The sequence below is a fragment of the Bufo bufo genome, chromosome 11, assembly GCF_905171765.1.
Source record: "Bufo bufo chromosome 11, aBufBuf1.1, whole genome shotgun sequence".
NCBI lineage: Eukaryota > Metazoa > Chordata > Amphibia > Anura > Bufonidae > Bufo > Bufo bufo.
The window spans coordinates 88,556,531-88,576,633 of record NC_053399.1 but is presented as its reverse complement, the minus strand read 5'-3'; the positions used below and the strand labels follow the sequence as shown (position 1 = coordinate 88,576,633).

Sequence of the window (20,103 nt, the reverse complement as noted above, 5' to 3'; positions counted from 1 at the left end):
GACTACCAGATGTGCTGCTTGTGTTTCCAGGAATTTTTTTCAACTCAACCTTTTCTCTTTCACCTTAAAAAGTCGTGTGACAGCCAATGTGGCACCATTACAGCTCAGACAGTAGTTGCCTACCAACCTTCTTAAGGTGGCCATACATCTTCAATAGTCATTGACCAAGTGATTGGTAAACAGCTGTTCCTTCCAGTTCACCAGTACTGGATGGTGAGTGGCCGAGCATGTGTATGTTTCATATGGCTGAGTGATTTCAGGCGTTTTAGACAACCTTTACGTCATGTTTATGGACAGCTTTACACATTGGAGCTTCATAGCCACCATTTCACGGCAGTTTCACAGTTAGGTTCTGTAGTGTTCAATACTTTGGCTTCATTGCATGCATCTGGACCACTTGGTCATCATGGTTTCAGGTCATTCTATTCACTCACACAGCTTTTCAACCTTTGAGACGCGTCAGAGTTGCAACATTGGTGGAGATCTATAAACTAGAACCTCATTGATTACCCAAATTAAGTGACCATGTTATATAAGGTGAAGCCCTCTAGTGCTTCACTTTTCAGAAACGGTATGCATTCCAGAAGAGGACTAAAGGTTTTTTTTCTCTGGGAACCAGTGGTAGACTAAAGCTCACGGACCACCACCGTTGTTACATGTCATAGTATGACTGTGGTTTATATTCCCTGTTAATACCAAGACTACTTTTTCATCATTGTCTACATGATTCCACAGAGTTTCTCTGTGATTTTGCAAACCCCACCTAAGAGAGACCAAAGGTCAAGAATTATAGTCCAAGCAGATGTTCACAGGATTTCGTGTTTTTGTTGTATGTGAGGAAATCCTAGTATTAATATCATTTGAGGCAAAACATATGGTGTAAACCGTGTTTACTGAGAAAGCCATCACTGGTCACTTATAAATAATGTTCTTCATATGAGTAACACCTTATCTACGCCAAGTATTATGTCAGGGCTAACACTTGTATGTGATAAGATAAAATGGAACCACAACTGCAGAGAAGGTGCCATTAAATTATCTTCTTCCTGTGCACTTGGCACCTTTCTTTGTTTGTGAGCCAACAGCGTCCTCCTATGAGTAAATAGATGGACACACAGGCTTTAGCATATGCAAATACAATTCACATATTATCTTTAATGATGTGGGATTATGGTTTTATCCGGCAGCTGTATTGGCAGGTAGCATCTACCAAGTGTCCTCAGCATCTGTCAGGTGCATTTTCGGCTAAACACATTGGATGAAAGGTAAAAAATAGGATATGTTGCCTAGTTGTGTTGTGGTAACCAAAATCCTACAGTTATCAATTTATTTGTTTAATGTCGTCTTAGAAGCAAATGTTTTTGAAAAAGAACTGAAGTGAAAAAAAGCTGGAAATCAATGTCCCTCAGAGGACCCCATGTATGAAATGGTCTAGTTCTAATGGTCTTAAATCCTGGCCCTGGATGCCAGGATTCAAACAATGTAGACTTGTGAATTCCTGTGCCATGTGCCACCCTTGTAGCCCTCCCTGGCATACCATAGTTTTTCAGTTGAGCCTGGAGTCTTCCTCTAACAAAATTAAAATGAGAGGGACACTGAGGGATTATTTCATTTTAATAATCTGTGGATGTTTTTTACTTGTGGTCTTCTACAGGGTAACATATAGTGGATGAGAACCCATAATGGCAGGCAGTTGGGGTTGTCGCCCAACTTTGTACTTACCCTAAGTAACCCCAAATAATAATCTGCATTGCTATTAAGAGTTTCATACCGTAACTCCACAAATTACACCATCTTGGCCTCATTCAGATGGTTGTTATGTGGACCCATTTTATCATGCGTATTAAGGCAGCACCATCTGGACCTCTTGTGTTTCCACTAAACTGAACTCTAAAATGGTCTAAATTTGGTTCAGTTGAATTACAGAAGGTTCAGGTTTTGCAGCTGTAGTACAGATGATCAAATGGCATAAGGTTGAGTAAGAACCTTTTTGGACATCTGCCATGAATAGCTACCAGTAGCGGTGGTCACATGGTCACTCATGTAGAGGAATAAGATGGTTCAGAAAAGGCTGAATAGAATTTTGACATTTCATGTGAGAGAAAACTTAAAGATTTTATTAATATATCCTTCACTTTTCTTTGCAGTGAGCGGTAATCAAAGGTGTGCTCTTAACTGTCGACCCATTGGCTATCGTTTCTATGTTCGTCATACCGAGAAGGTCCAAGATGGAACTCCTTGCGAAGCTGGTTCTGTGGATGTTTGCGTTGATGGGCAATGTCTGGTAAGTATGATGTCATTTCTTTAAGCACAAGAGTCAGTGTATAATCTAATGTTTACTATTGGATTCATGAATGACCTCAGTTTTTTTTTTTACCTGCATGCCAAATTTTTCTTCCTCACTAAAACCTCCAGGGATCAAAGATGGTTGACAACATTTTACAGACTGCACCGCCTTGTTTATGACTGTATAATTTGCCTTTGGGTGCTAAATATTTGAGGTTACCAATGGTATTTTTACCCGAAACAAGCCACTATAAAATAGGATCCGGCCTTTACTTTAGAACTTAACTTTGGTGACATCTCATGTTCATAAACATTGGTATCTTCTCACCAAATTGTAACTTAATGAGATGTAAAGTCTAGATATCCCATCAAAGGTTCTTTAGATGATTTATATTACAAAGTGTGTAAGGATGCATCAAACAGGATGTTTGTGAGACAGGATTAACCACGAAAAGCTATGAAGAAACTCGGATTGTGTCATGGAGACTCAAGTCTTTACATGTACGTAATAGTACACAAATTAGTAATGCTTAGCTAAAACTTGAATGATGAGCTGAAATGAACATAAGTGTGTCTCTCTCTTGTGGTAAGCGTTTATGGCCCTGAAGACTAGAATCCAAACACAAAGGTATATTATCACCCAATATTCGGTACTCCCTTATGTAATATTTTTTGCGTCCATTATTTTTGACATGTTGGTCTGATTTGGGTCCAGAATATTTGTTTGTACATCCAGCCATAGCATCAACTTTCTATGGAGAGCTCGGCATCAAAAAATGATCCAAAGAACTATGAGAGATCCTTTGGTTATTCCAAACCACTAGATGGTTGGACGCTTTGTATGCTAATATCCACCCTGATGATCTCAGATTTTCTGTTTTTATAGATGGTTTTAGACATTTCATTAAGGTTTTTAGCACCCGTTGGTCTTGTATCATGGAGAATGGTTGCTTAAAATTACCATGCACACTTTATTTATGGTTTGTTAAAGGGGTTGTCCAGTTTCAAAAACCCTTTTTCGTTTACTCTATTAGAGAGTTCTTATTTAATAGAGTTGGCACACTGCTTAGGATCCATATCTTTTAACCGGAATAAAGAACAGTTACAAAGACCTTTTCTAGTTCTGGAAGACCAGTCCAACACATTAATTTCGATGGGCACCATTTAATGCTTAATTTCTCCTATGGCTGGGCTAATACCCTTGCTAGGTTACTACATAGATCACAGCTGATCACTTGGGGTCCAAGCAGGTGATTAGCTTTATGTCAAAGGACCCTTCTAACAAGTAGAGATTGTCCAAAGTCTAGAAACCCTTTAAGGTTGTTTAGCACTTGAATATATATGGAGCTCTTTGCTGACAAGTGGTGAATAGCCATTAGCTTGAAGATGAGGCATCCAACTAAGCTCTATGGTTGTATCCAGTGTATCGAGAGAAATTAAGACTGATGACATCTGGGTCTCTGCATCCTCTAACTCTGTTATTCTGGCCTCATGCCCGATTGTTTACACGTAGACAGTTCTGCCCTTCAGAGCCTCTTACTTACCCGAAGCCTTACTTTACAATTGGTTGCACCATAGCAAGTAGAGAAGTGAAGATGTGGCCCAAGTCCAGGTTCCTTTTGCAGAGATGTGGATTTCAATATCCTGGACAGCTTCCCGCAGTCCTGGAATCAAGCTATATTATTCTCCCCCCCTTAATAACGTCTAGAAGATAGCGCCACATCATGCGTATGACCCGCCGTCCAACAAAACGACGACTGTGTATTTGTGTTAAATATCGCTACTTTTCTTCTTACATCCAAATCACATGTTTGCTAAAATTCCCCGACAGATTTTCATTCCTGGTGAAAAGGCTGTAGACTAAATCGAGTAGCTTTAGCCTGAAATTTGTCTTAATCCCGTTCTGCACACAGTGACCCTGCGAGATTAACACTATCTGATCTAGTGATATCATAAGATATTTCAATGTTTGAGACGCTTTGATTTTTGACCACCCTCCACTGTGGTCATACTGTTTATGATGATGTGGCTTTGTGAATGGGGCTGAGCTACCATACAAAACATGGCCACGTGAAGGAGAGGTGATTCTTTTGGTGATCAGTGGGAGTTGGGATCCCATGCATCACAAAATCCTAAAAACCCATTTAATTCCTTCAATATTTTAATTAAAGACACTTTCCATCATAGTTTTTTTTATATACATAAGGGGCAGAATAGGTTTAAAAAAATAAGCATTATTCGCCCCATTGATCCCCGGGTTCGGGTCCCTTGTGATCTCCACCTCCCTGGTTCTGATTTCACACACATGAAGTGACTGGAGATGCCTGCTCAGCCAGTCGTTGGCTGCAGTATTGACCCACCACAGCTCGCGATTGGCTGAGTAGGCATCTCCAGGCATTTCCTGTGTGTCAGGATCAGGAAGAGGAGACCGGCAGGTAATGGAATGGCAGCTGCAGGGAATCGATGAGGTGAGCAAGGGCCCCACTAGAATGCACTATTTTCAGGCCGATTACCGGGAACAAGCATTCGCAGGAAGGCTCGTTCTTGTTTATTGGCCTATATAATCGAGCAGCTAATAAACGAGCAAAGCGGCGCTTGGGCATTGTAATACAGCTTTAAGGCTTATTTTTGTTTAACCCATTTAACCCATTCTGCCTCTTTTATAAAAAAAAAAGTTTATCTGATCAAACAAACCCTTTAAAAGACAGGTTCCCTTTAAACAGTCTTGAATTTTTAGGATATTCCAGAAGGTGTGTCTTCTTCTTTTGAAGAGTTAAAATGACAGCAGCAATATATAGGTCATGATGGAAAGTATTTTTTATTAATATTTCTGAAGTATGCAAGTTGAAACCTGCTTAATAAAAGGCAATGGCTGGATTATTTTTAGATGAGATTCGTACATGTGTCATGATGAGTCTACCTGCTGTAAATCAGGGGGCGGAAGGGATGACTGAATCCAGCATTCCTCTCGGAATAACTTACCAGTGGATACAGAATTAGCCCGCCTGAAGCCTTAAAGAGAACAAACAAAGACCAACTAGAAATGGTCTTTAGATGCGGTGAAGCCTGCAAGAACATCTCTAAAAAATTTCACCATTTTACCCTACGCAATAACTACAGAGTAGTGTAAGAATTCTGCTTGGAGGAGTCACTGTGTAGTTGCACCCAGGCCCTGGTGCCTGAAGGAGCCCATAAGGTCTCTCTTATCATAACTGTAAGTGAAGCATGGTAGCTGGGGAAGCCATGTTAATGGTTTTCCATGAGACTCTGCAGGCTATGTTTCTGGAAGAAGTCCAACTCTGCTGTTTGTGCACAGCTTTTTAAGTCTCCCTTTTCCCGGTAGAGATGGAGGCTTTGATCGCTCATTTGGTATTGTTTATAGAAAATATGTATAGGAGTAAGAATGGGGACAGGTCCTCTTTAAATTCAAGATGTCTTCCTTTCTGGCTAAGGAGGCTCTCTTTTCTCTCGCTTTCTTGTGAGAAAGAAAGTGACACCTGGGTCTTTCAAAAATCACTTCTTGGTCAACTTGAACCTCCAAGCACCAGTTCCCTAATAGAGTATTTGACTTGTTTTGGGTCTGTTAGGCTACTGGGTCTTCTTACAAAGGCAACTCTGCACCCCTTCTTGGACCAATACTCAAGTCATAAGTAAGTGTCCATTCACAATGCAGTGTAAATTTGATGTATGCCCCAGGAAAGCTACCAAAGCATGGGTCCATTCACCCAGTGAGGGCCAATGGATTGTTGTTTTAGCCTCTTTTGACAGAACGAGCACCCTACTGCCATGTCCCCTGATCACATAAAATTACCCCAGCATTCTTTGCAGTAGACACCGCTGAAATTGATTAAAACCTGACATGTGACATGCGTCTTGCAATGCTGGTTTTATTGGTTCCGAGAATAGTTAAATCACAGGTCGGAGGAAGCTGCTCATTACTTCACTCATCTCCTTGACATTATTAGTCCTGTTGGAATACCTAAATTTCTGTTATGAATAATTGTATAGATCCAATAGCTCATTGAAGGTGAATGGAGACCTTCCTAACACTGTTCATAGACTACACTACTCTTCTTTTCCTAGTGGGGATATACGTGGCAAGGTCACCAAAGCCCAACAACTGCATCGGTAGTTGGTTGCTGAAGTAATGGCACAACCTGCCACTGCCTTGGGTTACCATTCATTCCAATAGACAAGTGTGTTGTTATTACTTAAAGAATCCTAACTGAGTGACTCCGACAACATTAAATCAAGCATCTGCTAATTTTACACACATTTCCTAGTATTTCTTTCAAAGCGTTGCCAAGTTTTCTTTCAGCTCTCATGTATCTTAAAAAATACTTTCTTCACTGGACCCTAAGAGATAGTCATTTATTGAAGGGGTTGGACTACACCTTTTAATAAGTAGGCATCCTCAAGTGGTGTTTTGTAGAGGCTTCCACTGCAAGGACCACTGGTGATGAGCCTTTATCACCAGTGGTGTCTGACCATTTTCCCTTCAGGGTCCTAATCAAGGGGTGTCCACGTGAAGGAAGATTATTAGCTGTTCTCCACAGTTTGAACTGCTCTCAGTGGCTATCCACTCTTCCTAATAGAGACAGGGATTGGGAGAATATTGGGGGGGAAAAGTATGCAAATTCACTGTACTGCTGAAGGAATAAAACTCTAGTGTCACCTATAGGTAGCTACTCTGTTGCAAGTCAGTGTTTGAGGCTCGAAAAATGAAGAGGGACGTCAGCCAAACCAGAGACACCATCTATAGACATCTATTTTAGGGTTCTTGCTCCTCATCAGTACAGAGCAGTGTACTGGTTCAAACATAATAACCCATAACAATGAGCAGATCTAAGGAATAATGTCCATGTTTGATGTAGCTTTCACCCAACCTATACTGCTGCTGAAAAGACCATAAGAAGAAAGTATGTAGACATATGTATCTTACATCTTCACAATCAGGACTCCCAAAAGAGGTGTTTTCCATTTCTACCTTCAGACATCTTCCATCACTGGTGGGGAACTATGAGGTATGGTCCTACTGGCATCAGAAACCTACAATAGCGTCTTGACTGTCCACATTTTAATTACCTGTCTCCATAGCAATACTTCCAAAAGATCAGCATAGGGGTGATATATCGGTCAATGACGAACTCTCCATCAGCACAAGCTTATTGTCCATTCTATGTGCAGCCCACCCCTCGTATTTCTTATTCTTACTACACAGCAAAGTGAGAAATAACCCCCCTTCTCCTACAGCCAACTGTTGTTCTCAAAAGAGAAGACTCTGCATTATTAATTCTAACTCCCTGAGAAAGTTAATTTGGGCTTGTTTTCTCTACAAAATAATCCTGTCTCAGAAATGTCACATGCAGAAGATATACTGAGTGAGGGCAAAGAACAGGGTCTGACTGTACAAATTCGGGAGAGGTGAAGCGTAATATTTCACTGTAAGCTATGGAGGTCCTGTAGACCACCCAGCAGGACCATTCGTAGTGTCACTTGTCAGAGTCACACTGCTAATTTGGGGGCAAAGATTACTGTTGATTCTTGACACCTCTCTAGTGACACCATACTGTGAAATTTGAAGATGCTCTATCACTCTGCATGATAAGAACTGAAGATACTAACATGCTTATCAAGGAGTGTTCACTCCAACTCCAGTTGTCATTTACAGCTGTCCATAGATAACATTTTCCTTGAGATGTTTCCTGTACAGAGTATATGATATTACCTTGTATTATCCATGTGGGGAATTGGTGGCTGGTTGTTGTATAAAAGTGGCCATATATATAGGTTTATGGGTGGCAGAACCTGCCTATTTCTGTGGGACTGACCGACCATCTAATGTGTGTGGGGACCTCCTAACTCTTTTCAGATGGTAGATGAAGGATCTGGCTGATGGATCTTAACATGCTTGAAGATTTTGATGAATGTTTGGCTAGGTCAGCTTAAGGGGTATGAAAGTTCCACATACTGTATCTACTGACCAGATAGCGGTTGTAACATGCTCTGATCAACATTTTACAACCATGGATGAATGTTGATATCAATATTATTGGCACTAGGTGGTCAATTATTTTATATAGCTGATGAAATTTGGCCAAGTTTGGTCCCCACTTTGGTGTTTGGTCAGCTTGAGACCAGATGTTACCACCTGATATTTTTGGGGTTTTCAACCTTTTTGGTCAAATTTTATTCTGTTCTTTTCTTGGACCTGGAGCAACAGATTGGAACCTGCACATAAACTGTACACTTTAGTTGTCACAATGAATTTAGCATTTCTCCATCAACCATCTGCCCTGGATTACATGATTGTTCTTCTTAATTTGTACGTGTTGGATGTGGAGTGTTTACACTGTTACAACATATTGTTAACACATTGCGTCTAGTCATCGTCGTTTTGGCCCAGTTGCGATCTCCCCCTTGCGTGTCCGTTTTTCATGGCATTTCAGGGGAAGCTTCCCGAAAATGTGTTACCTTCACATACTCATTTTAGACTTTCCTTAAGCGATGTTTAAATTGAGAAATTGGAGTCATTGGTGCCACTTTTTGTATTTTTTATATGTGGAATCACAGGCTTCAATTTACAACCCACAAAAAGAAAATAGGGCTTGGGGAGGGGAAGGAGGGTGTCTTCAATAATGACACTATGCTCCTCCTAATGTTGGAAGGCAGTGCCTCGTAACCACACAGCTGTAACCACAACATGAATATAGCTGTCTCTGTGGAGAGTAATGACGGCTGCATGCTTGACTTGCACGCACTTTGCATACATTTCAGAGCTTATATAAAATGTCCCCTTAGGGCTGAAACTCTTGCATTCAGCCGGGACAGGGAGGCGGTACGGGATGTACAGTACTGTGTAATCTTGACTGAGTGTCAAAACAACCACAACACAAACAATGAACCCAATTATCAGATAAAAATATTATTATCCATGTTCTATAAGGTAAATACATCTAATAATGGGTGATTCTACCACAAAGCTGTGCCACGGCGAAGCTCTAGTCCAGGGATCAGCAACCTTCGGCACTCCAGCTGCTGTAAAACTACAACTCCCACAGAAGTGAAATGAGAATTCTGGGAGAACAGATGGTGTGCCGGAAGTTGCTGATCTCTGCTTTAGTCTAAAGAGTCCTACGGAAATCACAGATGAGTTGTACCAAATGAACATTATCTATACTGATTTAACTGATTTACCCTAATGTATTGATTTTATTCATTTACATAGCACCAACATATTCTGCCCCACTGTACAAAAATGTTCTTAACTCACTATGTCCCCATTGGGTCTCAGGACCTAAATTCCAACTTGCCCTATCCGTTAGATTTATGAAATGTGGAGGAAACTAGAGAACTTGGAGGTGCATGTGTTACTCTTGGTTGGATTAGAACCCAGGACCCAAGTGTTACAAGCCAACTGAGTCAGTATATAGTCTCATATACTACCATATAGTTGTTATATTTCCTTATATGCTCACTCGCACACCACGAAAGAGCTTGTATACTTTCTTATACTTTCACGTAACCACTATACCTGTCAGTTCGGACTGACCTGTAGGGGAACGGGTATATTTCCCAATAGGCTCCCAGGCCCCCAATGAGCGGTGGATGGCACAGTACACTGACTGCATTACAAGCAGCATACAGCATCTTAGCAAGCCTACGTGTCCATATACTGAAGGATGACATCTAGGCACATTGGTAGGATTGCCAGTATCCTCTCTCAGGGGCCCCACCATCTTGACAAAGCTTCCTGGCCTCCCATCATCAATCATCTTGCAGCTTCTTGCTGATACCTGTACCACATGAGCAAGCATCCGTGGTTCACACAGCTAAGGGGGCCCCTAGTCCAAGTCAAGAGTAAGGCAGCACGCTACTGAGAGGGCAGTCAGTAATAATAATAAATTTGGTGGTCGGGAATTTGCAAACAGGGTTCAGGTCAGCTAAGAAGTAATTGTATAGTGGGCCCTAGGCACCTCAACACTGTGTACCGTACCTGTATGTACCCTTATACACCACTACAATTCCAATCTCTCTGTTCAGTCACTTGGAGGGGCACACAAATAAGTGGATCTTCAGGTAATATGGAGGTGCTGAGAAAAGCAATGATCAGCACACTTATGGATCCAGGGTTCTTTTAACTCTGGTAGAGCTTAGACAGAGCTGTACCACTTGAGCAGCAGTTTTTGGTAGTCTTCTCCATAGTTGTGGAGGTTGAGTCCATGTGTAGGTTGTTTTCCATTCATATGTTGTAAAGGACTATATAGAAAATTCCCTAATTTCCTTCAGTGGCCGTCGAGGTATAAATTTTTTTAGGTAATTAAGTATATCCGCTATATTCCACTACACAATCAATCAAAACTTCACCATTGAAGTCCAAGGTTGTCCGTGATGACCTCAAAATCACCCTACAGCTCAGACTGTTTGAATACAAATACGAGTTGATGTAGTACCCAACTGAGATGTATTACGACTTTACTGGATGTTATTTGATGGAAAGGATAGAAATGGCAGAAGATAACAAATAAGTTTACTGCCTCCAACTGATTAGAAAATCAACATTGGCCCCTGGGCAGCAGACTTGTTAGGAATAGAAGTGTAATTAATTCTTCTGCGAGGAGCTCAAGCTGCGGAAAGGTTGTAGGTAACATGGTCGCAGACAGATCTGTAGGAGACAGAGTCGTACTCCAAATATTCAGAGATTGTCTCCGACAGCTATTGAGACCACATGTGAGAGCTCGAAGCCTCCAGTCCTTGTGATGTAGAGCCAGAACCACTGGTCCAGTTCCAGAGAAAGTACTTGACGGTGTGGAGAGACAATGGGATGTTTCACAGCGTCCAAACAGTGAGTGTCTGTTAACTCGTACTATGCCCAGGTCCCCTTGAGACTTACTAGACAGACATCAAGCTCGCTCAGTTGAGCGTCCAGGTCTCTGCTGCCTTCAGTTTTTTATTTAAAGCAGCATATTTTAGGGACATCATCGAACAGGCACACATGCTGCCCTTAATTCATAACATATTTCATAATGTAAGCCAAACTTTATATACCATAAGAAAGACTCTCACTTGTCCTCAGAAAGTTTTGAAAAATGGGCAAAATTTCCCAGGAAATTCCCATTAAACTGGAACTACAGCGCATGGAAGATGTTTTGTCACAGCTAAGAAACACTTTTGACAAAGCTGAAAGCATTCAACTTTATAGCTGGACTAGATCCTGGAGGTTTTGTGGGATGTCATTGGGCCCCAAAGCAAAATCTGTTACATGACCCCCACAGTATTGGTCTCCTTATATGATGCTGATGGACCTTTTCAGCTCTGTCACGCTCCAGTGCCCAGGTGCGGCCATAGTTTTTGCATCCTGGGGATGGGAACCCTTAAAACAAATATTGCCCTAGCCAGTGAGGTTAGGAGTATCTTAAGCTGATCAAATTTTGTGGCTCCCCCACAAAACGCCCTATTGAACACCAGCTCCCCCAGAATACATTTCTTCCCAACTGAAGACCATGATGTTCCTGAGTTCTCTGCATCCTAAAAATCTTTGACCAAATACATTTCACCATTGATGTTCTTGTGCATTTTTGGCTATTACGGTTGAGTTTTGGCTGATTGCTGTTAAAGACTGGACTAGTGACAAATGGATAGGGACTACAAAGTTGATATATAGATTGCAAACTAACAAAAGGGACCTATTATAGCATACCTGTTATTGAGACTATAAATAGTATTTAGTTTCCTTAACGTTACTTTTGGACTGTCTGCTATTTCAGCTTTATGTGTGCACAAAGGAGCCATTGCTGGTCACCGGATCTTCTGGCTCACACCCTTCACTTCTTCCATAATATATTGACTAGTCACCAGTTCATGCCAGGAGTCAGAGCGTCTGCCTCCCTTCTAATGAGGTCCCTTTCTCAAGTCATTCCAGAGAATTGGTCTGGCATGGAAAACCGGTTCTCAGCGTACATCCAGGGCATTGATCCACATGTATCAAGACCCACAAACTCCATATAAGAATTCAGATGAGGACAAGTAATGAAAATAGGAGATGGAGTAGGTCCACTGTACTGTGTAGTAATGAAAGACAGGTGTAGTCCAAAGTTGGACTCTTGCATGAACTGTTGTTCACATGTTGATGATGTCTCCATGATATTTGTGAGGACAACATCTTTGGCACCTTACACAAGAACATGATCGTTAGGACAAGTCTCCATAGGATTAGCCATATATATAGGTTTATCCACTGTATCACGCGCTAGAACCTTACATACACTACAGCTAAGGGGGCATTTGTCCTTGGTACAAGGTGGGAGCCAACAAGTCTTCTACTGAAGTCTACCTCTGCCTCTTTTTACATCGGCATTCTTCCCAGAATAAGCGTCGGACAACAATATTTTTTGATAAAGCTTAACCAGCACATTGAGACCAACTACTTAGACATGTTCATCCTGGCACAGTTAGGAGATATTTCTATATATATAATTTATCTCATTCAGGAAATGGAACCGTGATCTGGAACGACTTCTGTGAACATGTGGACGCCTGATCTCAGATCTAACATACAGTATATGTGAGGATTTGGGTCAGCGTAACCCATAAACTCATCTTCACTTCCTGGCTGTAAAACATTTGTTACATCTGTGTCCTTCCCTACCACAGAGGTACGGGAATATGTTTTAAGTAATTCTGTAATATATTCCCGTTACCCAAATTGCTCACTTTAGGAAAGAAAGCAATTTATCGAATGGTGGAGATCAATACCATAGAATCAAATTCCCTTTTGGCAGTCTCCCACCACTTTTGGTCCCAATAATGGTCCCTTGGGCTGAGCAGTCACGATTGCACTCACGGGGTGTTTTGCTGCTCAGATGCCCAGAGATCAACTGTAATAAGTGAGGCAACAAGTGTTTCATTTCCCTGCAGTGCCTCCAAAGGAGAAATGAAGCAATACAGGGTGATGGTTGGTGCTGGATACTGCAGATAGTTTTACCTATTTTTTTAATTATTTTTTTTGGGGGGTGGGGGGGGGGTAGTTTGCTGTCCTAGCCCTGTAACCGGTACCCAGGGAACATGCCTCACCTAGCTGCACCCATGGCCTTATGGCCTTTATTAATGTCCTAATAGAGACATTTAGGAGAAGACTGATTGAGTTTGATCACATAAACATTTATGTCTAGGTGGATTTATACTGATATTTTTATTATTTGCAGAGCCCAGGTTGTGATGGCATACTAGGATCGAACAGTACGCTAGATACGTGTGGAGTGTGCGGTGGAGATGGTTCTACATGCAAGTTCATCACTGGGACGTTCAAGGACACTAATATTCCTATTGGCTACCATAAAATTCTGGAGATTCCAAAAGGGGCCACGCAGATCAGTGTCCGAGAACTTACCTGGAGCCCTAACTACCTAGGTAAGCAACACATGGAACGGGTGGAACAAGGAAGGTTAACAAAATAGGCTCCCGGCAACATGACACATGTCTGACAGAACAACGTTCAGAATAATGGTGGTGTGACCACAATAATGGGTGGCTGCCATTTCTGAGCCTGTCTGAGGATGGAAATATGGCTTGGCTATTTTCCCTTGTCATGTTCCAAGAGAACATTGACTCATAGGGAGCCACTTCCAATAGGTGACACTAGCGAGATGGATACCTGTTTGCATAGTATTTTCCCCTGGAGCATTGCCACTAGGTGATCTCCTTATGGAGGTCCAGTACCAGGCCCATTTAGGATTATTACATGTGTCTGTCACAGTGTTACAGGGTTTGGAGCCACATGAAATACACCAAAGGTTTGTAATGGTCCATCAGTAATAAAGAAGAATAGTGTTGTGCAAGTGACTCTAAAGTTACTTAACATCCAAAATGTAGACAGCTATTCTTCAGACTTAAAGGGATTCTCTGAGACTAGGTACCCCTTTTGATATTATCAGGCAGGGACTCTGGTTCCAGTGCCAGACTTCCTTCTCCTCTGCTTCCATTGCTGGACTGTAAATGTGATGTGACGTCTACACGCGTCACCGCTGAGGCCATTGATTGTCTGGCAGCAGTAACCTGCATTTATACGGCACTTCACACTTTTGGTCCAGACGTCCTGAGAGGGAGCCCCACAGCCCCACTGACAAGTGAGTCAAAAGGTGTTCCCAGTTTCAGAGAACCCTTTTAAAGTTGCCGATACTCATGAGATAAATGTCTGATGTGTATAGTATGGGATGGGGGGTGTATGTCAAGGGTTTCTATGATGGCAGATGTTTGGGATAAGAAGGCTTGGGCTAAGTGGATTTAAACATGCTGATGCTATCTTCCTGCAAGGAATACACAGTTCCCAGAAGGGTCTGGAATCTGCTTTTTTCCCACTCCCCATTAAAAACATAGGCTAAGCATGCATGTTTATGGTGGATTCATAAGTAATAGTTGACAGCCAAACAAGAACATCATAGGAACAAGGCACTTAGAAGATTTATGAAGAATTTAGAGGTTTAGTAGAGTGGAAACTTGGCTCTATTTGGGGCCCGGGGATGGAAATTCAGTGGAGGATGTAGTAGATTAAATAAAAGAAGGCCGAGTAATTAAAACATTGAGAATTAAGAGCGGAAAGGCTGCATAATGGATATGGAAAGTGGAAGGGATTAGGATTGAGAAGGATGTAAAAACTAAATCCAGGGTAGTGTTAATTATGTTGAGAAAATGGGCAATTTGTAGGTTAAAGTTTAGTCACATAAACCATGGTCGGATGAAATTTTTGAAGTTTGCAATTCAGTTAGAATGCCAATGGAGGAGCAACCTAAAGGTCTTCTTGATCAGAGAACAATGTTGAATGAAGGTTGTTCATAATATATGAAGGTGCAAACATCATGCCATGTCTTGAAAGCTCATTAACTTCTAAAACTGTTTCAGCTTTGAGAAATCGATCAGGGAAACCCATTATTAATGGTAACTGGGCTGTGGACCCACCTGGAAAATACGAAGTAGGAAGCACTGTGTTTACCTACAACCAACCTGGACGTGAGGAACAAGAAGGAGAATCCTTCACTGCCCCTGGACCCACCTCTGAAGCCCTTGATGTCTATGTGAGTATGAACTTATCAAAATGTATTATCCCAAATTTTTTAAAATATTAACCCTGGTTCTTGGGTCCCATTCAAAATGCATTCTTAAATTCTCTTACCTGCTTCTTCAGTCATTTCCTATGAGAACATTGTGACGAACCAAACCTTGCAGCCCCGCGTGATGTCGCTGCTACGTCAGGCTCACGTGGTACGGTCTCTTCACTTTTATCAAGACATGACGTTCTGCACCCCCTGGGGGTACGAAAGGTCTACTGGCCACATTTTTACACACATACACACCCTGTCCACACGGGTACGTAAGTGTAAGATGGTGGCTCACGCGACATCCGGCATGTCACGACACTCGCTCACAACCCTGACAGACTGAGAGAGACCTTTCACTACGCCAGTGAAACAGAGCCCTACCAGCCCGGTAGACTGCCACCAATTCCTCTTTAGATATAGATGGAAGTGTGGATTTGTGGATTAAGATAAAAGAACGATCCAAGATTAAATTGTATATTTAATCGCCTTAAAGGCATACTAGACAACAATACTACATACACAAAAGATATATACAGATAGATCCCAGTCAGTTACCGGAAAGATGTGTAGACCTTGGTGCTGCAGTCACATGGGAGGCAGTGATGCCAGCGGGGTACCTGGTCTCTTCCAACACGATACATGTCATAACCTCCCTTAAGAAGAAAGACAATGGCTACTGCCTCGCATGTGCAGTTAAACCCTTGGTCGATCACACCCCTCCCACCCACCGGGAGGGTCCCACTCACCCTCTCTTTGGGTATGGTAGCTAAAACTCCAAAAACCTAATATGAATCATGACTCCTCACCGGAAGGTCACAGGGAGGCGGTTCTGGTAACAATGGATCTGGCTGGGTCCGTGGTACATTTGGGGTTGAGTTCTCCATATCTCCCCTTCCCCGGGTCCTATAAGCGAGGGAGGGCCCAGGGGAACGTTCAACTCTTCCCGGGATCTCGAAGATGTAACCGGTATATGGCTAAGATGTACGGTAAACTCATAAATCCTTATGAACTCACTGTTCCAGACTGTCTGGGGGGGGGGGGGGGGGGGTTGATGCAGTTGACCAGCTCGGGGGACCCCCCCAGCAGGGTGTCATCCTGTCAGAGAAGCTTGCTTCCAGTCCTGCTGCCGTTGGTGTGAAATGTTATCGCTTTGAGGCTGGGCCACCTGGGGAGCCTGTTTCCTATGCAAGATGCCCATCACTCCTGACAGAAAATTGGCAGGTATCAAATTATATTCCCCCATATTCCTCACAAACATACTTTGCCTTATAAGTTATGTTCACGGGTATGTTACCCAGAATCCCCAGGCTTTTTAGCAATTTGCTCTTTTTATGACTACCAGCTGGACTACTCCGTATCTCCGGAGCTCAGTTGCGAAATGAGGTCTAATTCAAACATTCTACGATGAATGATTTACAGTACAACTGAAGTGATTGCATGGGTGGGGCATCATGTGCCAAGCTTCAGGTTACCTCATGTGCGATGAAAGAGAAGGGCTGCTTGCTGCAGTCTGGGGTGGGCACAGTCAAGAGAGACGCTGCCAGACTTCTGAAACAACAGAAGTTATGAAAAAGTTGCAGGATCTGATTAACATGTGGACCTCATAACAAGGGAAACAGAGAAGCAGGAGACTAGACCAGGTAGACGAGCCAAGAACTTTGGTTGGACCAAATGCTTTGTTACTGGGTGGCCTTTAACGTTTCTTCTTTACTTTGTACTATGTACATTTTATGAAAATTCTGTCCTCATGCTGACTTTGGGACCACACCATGGATGGTTGTTGTTTTTTATGCTGCCCATCTACATAGGAATATACCCTAAACTTCTCCCTCTCCATTGGATCCTTTGAGGACCCTTACCTGTTCAAGCAGGATGGGAGCAACCCTTCTCTGAAGTCACATTTTTCAAAAACAGCTCTCACGCACTAAAGGAATTTTTTTAACCCTATTTTTTCATACACTTGCCCACATAGACATTCTTGGCTAATTGTTAAATGCATCGGGACCAAAAATAACATTCAAAACATGTCCAATAGATGTTCTAATGGGAGGGATAGCATCCCATGGGTACTATCTTGTACTTTTTGGGCCAATTTTAGGAAATCTAGTTTAGTACGTTAGGCTATAGGACAATATCAGAAGGTGTAGACAAGTAATGTGCCTGGTATTCTGAATGCCTAAATTTATATTTCTCCTATTTTAAAAAAATCTTGTAAAAGTAAAGAAAATGTTTCCCGGAGTCTTAAATTCCAAATGTGGTTTTATTTGAAAGCCACAAAATATGGAACAACATTTTCTTAAATTTCCTGTTTAAAGGGAACGAAAACATAGTCCATTTATAGGTACGTTGGAACATTTTTATAGAAATGCTCTTTCATTGCTATATCGTTCACATGAGATTAGGTAATCCTTGAGGAACCCAAAACGTACGAATGCCACTTGGTTGACCATTGCTCAAAAACATTCAATGAGCCATATTTTGGAGCAAAAATTCACATTGAATATACACATTTTTACTGAAAATTCCTCTAATCAGCGATGGCTGGTACATCTAATATTCTAGGAATAATAGAGAACTTTTAGAGGAACGTTTAAAATAATCCACCAGAATTGATCAAAGCTGGATTATCTAACCTTCTGGATATATAAGAAATTAAAGAAGGAAACTCAATTCCGCTGCTGGATTATTTAAAGTTCTGGATTATTAGAAGCTACTGTAGATACATTTTAAGAAATGTGAACCCAAAATCAGCTACTTTCTTTGGGTATTTAATTCTTTCTTCTCAGGTTTCTGTATAATTCCACAATAGATTGAGGTTCTTTGGTTAAAAAGAAGTTCTGGGTCATCAGACTCTTTGGATTATGGGAAGTTAACTAAATATGTACACTGGTTGACCAGAGAATTAAAGGAGCAGTTGCCGAACGTTAATAGGGCTGACTGCTGTTCCTTCCAGCTCCCCTGTACACATGCATTATCGGTTTGGCCAAGTGTGCATGTGTTTTCAATGTGAAGAGCAGAATAGGATGTTGCCAGACATCTCTGGTGACAGCTTACCTCATTCTTACGATATGACCTTCTGGGTTCTTGGCCAGTTGGGTGTTTTTTGGGTAATTAGACCCTTCGATCTCCCTTGTCCTACTTACATAATCATTTTTGGAGCCAGGATTGGGACACTACTGGGGACACTGCTTAGACACGTGTCATTTCCCTCCGATCTCCTGTGATCCTTGCACAGGGCCGCAGAAAGTTTATCCAAACACCGAAAATCTCCCAAAAACAAATGCGATCAGCAAAATAGGAATGTCAGGCGATCAGCAGGAGATAGGAGCTGACGCTGGACGGTGAGATCATGGCTGCTTTTATAATGAGGTGGCCATCCGCAGGCAAAGCCCTCCGCTTTTCTTTGCTGACCTTCGCCCTAGTTGGGACATAGTCAGGTCTGTATAGGTCATTATAATGATTCATATCCTTCTGCTGACTGATGAGCTAACTGTTTGGAAATCCGATTGAGCTGCAAACTTTCCCTTTTTTGTTTTCTTAAAGGGCACATACAGTTTTGCTACTGATTTCTAATACCAAACAATATAACTAAAGCAAATTTGCAAATGGTCTTCATTAAAATCATCAGCTCTTAGACAGACCTCTGTGTCTCCATGGTAACAGACTACAAACCTATTGTGTAGTCGGATCCTGCAGTCATGTGATACCCCACAGTTTTTTAGGTTAGATGGAGCGAATCAACACAACAGGCTGTACAAAGGGTTTGTTTGTACTCTGTAACCAAGGAGACAAATGGGTCTTTTTTTTGGGGGGGGGGGGGAGTGTGTCTTATGGGGCGAAAAATACGGTATACACACAAAACTGTCGGATACTTCCTCTTTCGGTATACCTCGCAACAGTCCCGTTTTTCAGTGGGTCTCAAAGTGGACGGGAGGTAGACAGATAGGCATGCAAGTGGATGTGTAGACTCGTGAACCAGGAGGATCAGGATGAACAGTCTATAGTTTCTCTAAAATTGGAAAAATGTTGCAGTGCGAAGAATTGTGGACTGACAAAGAAAATGTGATTTTTGTATACGTGAGGTGTTTATTTTGTAACCTAACACAAGTGGCTTCCAGGCTTTGGCTGACATGTCGCGGCAACTGATCTGTTACACAGCAGTTTGGACACCAGAAGCCTCTCTGTAAACAATGCTCATCAGCCGGAGTGTTGGCTCATAATGATTTTATAACATCCAGGACTGTGATCCTGGGGGACTAAGAGGTCACATGTCAGACTCTGCAGTCCTGTGTAATGATATAGGTCATACAGTGCAGTCCTGTGTAATGATAGGTCATACTCTGCAGTCCTGTGTAATGATAGAGGTCATACTCTGCAGTCCTGTGTAATGAAAGAGGTCATGCTGTGCAGTCCCATGTAGCGATAGGTATCATTATACAATCCTGTGTAATGAAAGAGGTCATGCTGTGCAGTCCCATGTAACGATAGGTAATATTATGCAATCCTGTGTAATGAAAGAGGTCATGCTGTGCAGTCCCATGTAACGATAGGTAACATTATGCAATCCTGTGTAATGAAAGAGGTCATGCTGTGCAGTCCCATGTAACGATAGGTATCATTATGCAATCCTGTGTAATGATAGAGGTCATGCTGTGCAGTCCCATGTAATGATAGGTAACATTATGCAATCCTGTGTAATGAAAGAGGTCATGCTGTGCAGTCC

The 20,103-nt window shown here is 42.0% G+C and overlaps 1 protein-coding gene across 4 annotated transcripts in view; it reads left to right on the top strand.

Annotated features, from left to right (window-relative positions):
- Positions 1-20,103, top strand: part of ADAMTSL4 (ADAMTS like 4) — a 113,543-nt gene that overhangs the window by 78,716 nt on the left and 14,724 nt on the right. For all 4 annotated transcript variants that reach the window (XR_005774884.1, XR_005774883.1, XM_040412458.1 and 1 more), the window contains exons 6-8: positions 2,148-2,284; positions 13,491-13,695; positions 15,184-15,356. Coding sequence is in view for 2 of the 4 variants with exons in the window: in XM_040412458.1 (XP_040268392.1) it covers positions 2,148-2,284; positions 13,491-13,695; positions 15,184-15,356 (515 nt within the window). In the remaining 2 variants the exon portion in view is untranslated. The remainder of the gene's footprint in view (positions 1-2,147; positions 2,285-13,490; positions 13,696-15,183; positions 15,357-20,103) is intronic.